The sequence below is a fragment of the Saccostrea cucullata genome, unplaced genomic scaffold (genome assembly GCF_032062105.1).
Source record: "Saccostrea cucullata isolate Sc308-1 unplaced genomic scaffold, CSIRO_AGI_Scuc_v1 ctg178, whole genome shotgun sequence".
Classification (NCBI taxonomy): Eukaryota; Metazoa; Mollusca; class Bivalvia; order Ostreida; family Ostreidae; genus Saccostrea; species Saccostrea cuccullata.
The window spans coordinates 8,448-15,882 of NW_026930908.1; the positions used below are offsets into that span (position 1 = coordinate 8,448).

At 34.8% G+C, this 7,435-nt stretch overlaps 1 protein-coding gene across 1 annotated transcript; it reads right to left on the reverse strand.

Annotated features, from left to right (window-relative positions):
- Positions 1-230: 230 nt before the first annotated feature.
- On the reverse strand, positions 231-7,263 carry LOC134230536 (F-box/LRR-repeat protein 7-like). The gene is made up of 11 exons (XM_062712366.1): positions 7,106-7,263; positions 6,175-6,758; positions 5,682-5,837; positions 5,325-5,446; positions 4,646-4,725; positions 3,689-3,737; positions 3,180-3,416; positions 2,540-2,764; positions 2,047-2,202; positions 1,570-1,755; positions 231-1,035 (listed from the first exon to the last, which is right to left on the reverse strand). The coding sequence occupies exons 2-11, from the start codon at positions 6,467-6,469 to the stop codon at positions 862-864; spliced, it is 1,680 nt and encodes a 559-aa protein (XP_062568350.1). The 5' UTR covers positions 6,470-6,758; positions 7,106-7,263; the 3' UTR covers positions 231-861.
- Positions 7,264-7,435: the final 172 nt, after the last annotated feature.

Below are 7,435 nucleotides of genomic sequence, written 5' to 3' on the forward strand. Positions count from 1 at the left end.
TTGATCGCGAAAATTTTGTAGATTAATCCAGGGATAAAGCTTTTATTCGCGGCGACTTTATTTTGTGATTAACCAGGGATAAACTATTTTGCGACGTTTAATTTTCGCGATCAAGTCTATTTAGGTTTTCTTGTTAATAGACACATAGACTTTAAGAACCGGTTCACGGCGAGAAATATTCGTGATGATGAGGCTCTCGCAAACTACATGAAAATTGAAATTGGAATAAAAGTTGGTTTACAGTACTGTTCTAATTTTTTTTCTATTTTTTTGCATTGATCACATCAGTCAATTCATTCCACATTTTCTTTGACAGTAATAAATATTTTTCATACATAACAATACTTTGAAAGTAGAAGAAATACACAATTTTCTCTAGAAACAATGACAGAGATTTGTCTACATATCCAAAGAATTTTCTTCCATATGGAAGTAAAAATATGAAATACAGCACTTGATAGATTGACAAACCTACATAAGGGTGTATTGTATTGCTAATATATTGTAAACAGAATGTTAGTTTACATTATACATGCATTGGGTTATATCTAATAGATAAACAATTTTAAAACTTCCCAGGCCCTATTTGTTCACATGAAGTTCTTTGTGTTGCATATTCATTGCTGACAGATCCTGATATCAATGTAATGCCCCCAGATAAACACTGTACTTTTAGTAAAGAATAATCTAATGATTATTCCTCAAAAATCCACCAGTTCCTCTCCTGGGTACCCCCCCCCCCCCAACCCTCTCATAATTCCACCAGTTCCTCCCTTGGGATCCTCCCCCATAATTCCACCAGTTCCTCTCCTGGGATCCTCCCCTCATAATTCCACCAGTTCCTCCTTTGGGATCCTCCCCTCATAATTCCACCAGTTCCTCCCTGGCTATCCTCCTTTTGTGGCTGTTGTGAGTGCTGTAATCTATTTGGTCCACTCTACAGAACTCACCAGTGTCCAAATTCTTAGCCATTAGCTGTTCTGGTGCCAAATTGGGGGTCACATGCTGAATATACACACTGGAAACACAGTAGTCCTGTAAATTAAAATAAAGAAATTTTTATCACTTCTCCAAACTGAAAAAAACTAACAGACATCATGGAATATGTCTACAGGGTGATTGCTACGCCATCTTCACCAAAAAAATAGTTCATTTCTTAACTTTTACAATTGGACACTGGCAATATGTGTCAGATATCTCAATAACTACCATGAATTACTGTAGTGTAGAAGTGTTAGAAGTCTCTATAATTACCATAAAATACTGTCAATTAGTGATAGATATCTGTTAAATTACTGTAACTAGTGGTAGATATCTCTACAATAACTGTAATCTAGTGGTAGATATCTTTATAATTACCATGATATACTGTAGGGTAGTGGTAGATATCTCTATAATTACCATGAGATACTGTAGAATAGTGGTAGATATCTCTATAATTACTATGAGATATTGTAGGGTAGTGGTAGATATCTCTATAATTACCATGAGATACTGTAGGGTAGTGGTAGATATCTCTATAATTACCATGAGATACTGTAGGGTAGTGGTAGATATCTCTATAATTACCATGAGATACTGTAGGGTAGTGGTAGATATCTGTTTACAGCCATTCAGGTAGATCTCCTCTAGGTAGGGACAGTTATTGGCGATACAGAAGATGGTTTTATCTGTGATGTTGTTCACTCCAGAGAGAACTAGGAAGGCCAGATCCTGACAACTACCACTCAAAGTACATAAACCCATGTCTGTTACCTGTCAAATACATAAACCATGGTGACACTTTTGTATCTTTCATAACTTGATAACATCCATTTAAAAAAAATTATTCCTTTAAATAGCCACATTCATTGGCCTTTATTAAATTACAACATGCCTTTTTTTTTTATCATACTCTTATTTTACCAAATGTTCTGATACGCAACATTATCAGCATATCCACTCTTCTGAGCCTTTCATTACTTTACTCAATTCCCTGATATCCACACACATACATGTATGTCTAAAATTATCTTACTACATCGTACATGTAGGTCTATCTGTTACCTTACTGCATCCTTTGATCCCCAGCCTCTGGAGTTTAGAAGTGTTCTGGGCCAGCAGACACAGGAGATGGTCATCCACACACCCCACCCCTCCCAGATCTAGACTTCTCAGGTTAGTACAGTGCATAGCAGCCGCACATAGGACCTCATAGCTTATCTAATAAATTATATACATAGATCACTAATATTACTATCCATACATATGTATAGATAAGTATAGTACGTAGCAGCCGCACACAGGACCTCATAGCTTATCTACAGTAATAAATTGTATACCGCTAGATGTTATTATTTATGTATACAAGTTGTTCATGAAATTTTAATTTCAATTAAAAATAATGATTCAAATTATCAACTCATGTTCAAATTTTAATTGTACTCTAAAAATGAATTTTTACATCTCATCTTGAAGATATACTTTAAAGCCGAGTCTTGAATGAAATCACATATCATTTTCCAGTAAATTTGAAACTTTGTTCGATTAAAACTGTTACCTTTCTGGAGGAGAGGAATAGCTTGGTGATGTGCTGCGCCCTGTTTGGGTCCTCCAGCAGAGGTATGAGGGACTCCCCCGTAAACTCGTGACACATACTGATGTTGAGGATCTCCAGTGAGGTGCAGTATTTACTGATGGACCTCAGACCCTCGTCTGTAAAGTCTTTCTTTCTCATCCCACTGAGGTCTATCTCCACCAGGCTCGAACCTCGCTTCTCCATGATCTGAAATATTTCATTATAAATAGCCTCACTGATACTGTTTCTCTATTATGTACTATTAAGAAACTTTTTAAGTATTTCATTATAAATAGCTTCCCAATTATTGTTTTTCAGAGGGAGCTAGTATCCCATTTAGAAACTTTAATGACTAATTTATGTGTAAGTAATATTTTTAATTGCTCTTTACTAAGACTTTAGTCAAATTGTAAATTTAGTATTTTTTTTACTATAAACTTATAGAATCTCATTTTAGTGTTGCACAAAGGTGCCAAGAGAGGGAACTCTATGCATAACACTATGAAATATTAATAAAGAATTGTTTGATTTGGGCACAGCTAAATGAGTTTCTAGATATTTGATTTATTTTCTGGCACTTGTAATGACACATGATGAATCTTTATCCCGGTGTGTGATTTACCTGGGTAAACGTGTCGTCGTCAAGACAGGGAATCCCACACAGGCGGACAGACTGGAGGTTCCTCAGTCTCTGTAAGGCTTCAATCAGAATCTCTTTATCCTCCAGCATGATTCCACACAGGGACAGGGTTGTCAGGGTAACGGGAAGTGTCCATAGCGACTGATTGTCTGGACTGTGACTCAGCTGTACACAGTAAGACAGGTCAAGGTTTCTCAAAGACGTACACCCCTGTGTTAACTTCAGGAGAAAAAAGCATCTCAAAAAGAGGATACTAAGGGGACTACACCTCAAAAACAGAGTACTATGGGGATTAAATCTCAAAAACAATTTTTAACAGAATAAATATTAACCACCATCGATCAAATTGAATAATGAGGCAATGAGGACAGGTTATTAAATATTTATATTACCCTGGTACTGAATCTAATTATTTGGTTTCAAATCCTCTTGTGTAATATAAAATTTCTACCATGTAATATTTTGCTTTGAGTAAATTGAAGAAATTTTACCTTTAACAGAGAACCACCAGTTATTCTGGGACATCCATAAAGACTCAATCTGGAAAACAAATCATTTGCCTTGTGACACATAAATATGATGAAGATGACAATTAATTTGTCATGAAATAAAACACTCCTCCTACATGCATGGTTTTCCATAAAAATAAAAGATGTAAATTTATAAATAATGTTATTGGATTGCATTCACCCCATTTCCTTTGATCCAACATCTAATGCATGCTGAATACCCATTACTAAATGCCTATATATGCATAGTTAGATAGTTTTACCTTGGTGTGTTGAGGTTTATATTACTTACTGCTAGTAAGCCTTTGAAATAAAAAAAATCCAAGAAAAAACACCTTCATTATATATATATCACATGGCTTCGAGGGTGACATACCAGAATCTTTGCCCCGAGGTGACAGGAAAGCCCTGGAGTGTTATGTCAAGCGATGCCGAAGGCAGAGGGTGACATAACACTCCAGGGCTTTCCTGTCACCGAGGAAAATATTCTGGTATAGTTGCCCGAGAGGCCATTGGTATATGTTATATGACATTTTTAAAATTGAAAAAAAAAAAATCATCTAAAATCGTTGAAATATAGAGAAATAATCCGAAAAATGCTTTCTTGACGTTAAGAATAACCTTCCGTTGTTTACATTTGCTTAGCAACCGACGTCATAAAATCTTGAACCCGAGCTAAAATGCGTAACATAAAAACTCGTGAACGTGATCGAGAGGGTGACATAACTGCTTCCATTGGGTGTGACATCACTGTTTCCGGCATGACATAACTGTTTCCGGTGTGACGCAGCATTTTTCAGGGTTTACAGCGAAACTTATTACATTTGTGATAGGAAAACTTATTCAAAAATGTTATATAAGCATATAGCTGGCAGACAGCCATGTGTAACTAAAATGTATGAAACTGGAATAAAATTGTGAGAGTAATGAAACACTTACACTTGAAGATTTGGACATCGGGTGGCTAAGACACACAGACATGCATCACTGATTGTGTGGGGGGCAAAGTGTAGCTCCTTCTGTAACACAAAAATTGTAAAAATTGAAAACCTGAAATCAAACTTCAAGAATCAATTTTTAGAATAACACACATAACAGTTTAATTTTATCTGTTTAACCAGGTTTGGATATTTTTTTTGAAAGAACATAGGTGTCTTTGTGGTCTGCATTCCTGGTAGGTCAGATGCAGCACCACCTGGAGTAGGTATAAAGACAAGTATTTTCTGATAAACCAAATGTGTGCAGTTTTGGTTTTGACATCATCAAATTGTCTCAAATACTTTTATACAACACATGTTTCAATATTATACTGATAGATAGACAGATATAATGATATAATGTAATTTTCTGACCTTCTCTTTTGCTGTCTGGGAAGAGGGTATGAATGAAAAATTCATCTTGATGCTAATTATCAAAGCTTTTACAGTAAAACCTGGTTATAACGAAGTCACAGGGACCAATGAAATTTCTTCGCTATATCCGTAATTCGTTATATTCATATAAGGAATTCATCAAATTAATATAGTTGGGGATCCAAGATAACTTCGCTAAATCCGTGAATTCGAAATATCCGTGTTCGTACTTAACGAGTTTTCTTGTACTGTTCTATCAAACCTACCAGTGTTGGACCCACAGTCTCTGCGATGTCATGAAATAAGAGATCATCGTATTTGTGGTTACCCTGGCCGGCCACACGGAGAACTTCTACAGTGGGGTTATTCTGTAAGACGGTGAGCACACCTGAAAAGGTAAATCAGATCATGTGACCACTGCTTAATGACCGCTTCATGACTTCAACATAACATTGAACTAACTTAGACATTTACAGACTTTGGAATACTGTAAAGTAGAAGTAAACAAATCATAAACTGGGTCTTTAACTTGAAATAAGTACAGTGTATAGAATTGTAAATCTGTTTTTGATGCTATAAATAATATTGTGAATTTCAAAATTATTCTTATTGATAATACCCACCTTTTGAATTCATTTGTGTGCATCCCTTTAGATTGAGTGTACGAAGGACAGGAGATTTAACATTTCCCAGGCCTTTTGGGGTCAAATGTATCAGATTCTTTAACTCCAAGGTCTCCAGGGATTTCTGTTTATGTGTCACAGCTAAAATTCCAACATCTGGAACAAAGTTTCTACAGTCAAAACATGATATGCATTGAAAATATCTTAAGTGAATGAAAAAAAAAATTAGTTACTTTAAATTTATTTATTTCAATGGAAATTTGTGATCCTTCATGTCTTTTTATTCATGTTAATTCTAACAAATGACAACTTTGAAACTATATATAATTCTTGCAATATTGAGAATTCATGTGCCGTTATGTGTATATGATAACCGTATACACAAGTAGATTACGCTAAATTTTGATTGCACTTATTTATATGCATCTGTTTACAGCATTCTAAATTAAAAATTTAATTTAATATTTCTTGAATGATATGATGAATTTGTGACCTGAGACATCACACTTCTCTATGATGAGAGTCTTTAACTGTCTGCGAGAATCAGCGAAGGCTTTTAGGAACTGGTCGTTCACTTGATCACAGTGGTAGAGCTGGAGGTGCTGAAGTGAGGAGACAAACAGCTGCTGTCTGACACACTCCATTACATCCGGGGTCAATAGGCTGTGTTCACTGAGGCGCATCAGCAGCAGCTCCTTGTAGATGCGGGGGAGTTTCTCCTTGATGTGGGGTATCTCCTGTATACTGTTCATAATACAGTGAATACATGTGTCCTCCAGAGATTTCATTGTCTGATATGATTCCTATTGCTTCCTGAGATTGTCTAGTACATTGCCATTTCTTTTATAATGCTATGATGTATATTTTTATATATTTTGTGAGGTTACATGACTGTAGTACTTGTAATTCTTCCACTGTGACAAAATTAATGTACAAATGATGTTAAAAATACAGCTTGAATTTCTGATCTTTGCTTGTTTTAAGTCCCTGGTTGTTTTCAATTCAGAAGACAGGTGAATTATGCGAAGAACTTAGTGGATATGTCCTGAAGCATCATACATTGCTCATTCTATTAATCTGTTAAATACAAATAAAACAGGATAGTCAACTAGGAGCCATAAAACATATTTAATACAGTTAAAATTAAAAAAAAATACCAGAAAGATACTTGTGAAATATAGGCTTAATTAATATTCTCATAAAAATCTTTTCATTTTTGACAGTTGTTAAAATGAGACTCCGTGTTCTTCAAAACTGTATGAAAACTTACTTACTTACTAAAACAAAATATTTAGTCTCTAATGTAAACATCGTTTAGAGTGTTGCGAGTTTACAATTTCACGACACAAATTACCTTTTTAAAATTGTAAAATCTTTATAACTTTTCATTTTTAATTCACATAAATATGATAGGGGCTACTTACCGTGGTCAATCCTGTTAAAAATATAAGATTGTGTAAACTGAAAGTATTTATAGCCTAGCCAACTCCCGTTACTATTTATAGCTCCGAATGACTCCCGATCCCGATCTTTAGATGTCCATGTTACAGAATAAAGTACTGCAAATAAACTACCCTGAGTCACGGTCAGGAATTTAGATTTATGTGAAAAAAATGTATTACAGTTAGCTAAAATACTCTCATAGCGAATAAATAGATGATGCTATATTCTATAAATGTTTTCCTTTCTTAACAAATTCAAACCTTAAAAAATTTGAAATAATAAAAAAAATAATCAAATCTTATGAAATATAA

Excerpts from the sequence above, each read along its gene's own strand:
- LOC134230536 (XM_062712366.1), bottom strand. The coding sequence starts at position 6,469 with ATGAAATCTCTGGAGGACACATGTATTCACTGTATTATGAACAGTATA. Across the intron at positions 2,765-3,179 it reads ACGACGACACGTTTACCCAG|ATCATGGAGAAGCGAGGTTC; the intron begins GTAAATCACACA and ends GAAATATTTCAG. Across the intron at positions 1,036-1,569 it reads CTACCCTACAGTATCTCATG|GACTACTGTGTTTCCAGTGT; the intron begins GTAATTATAGAG and ends TTTAATTTACAG.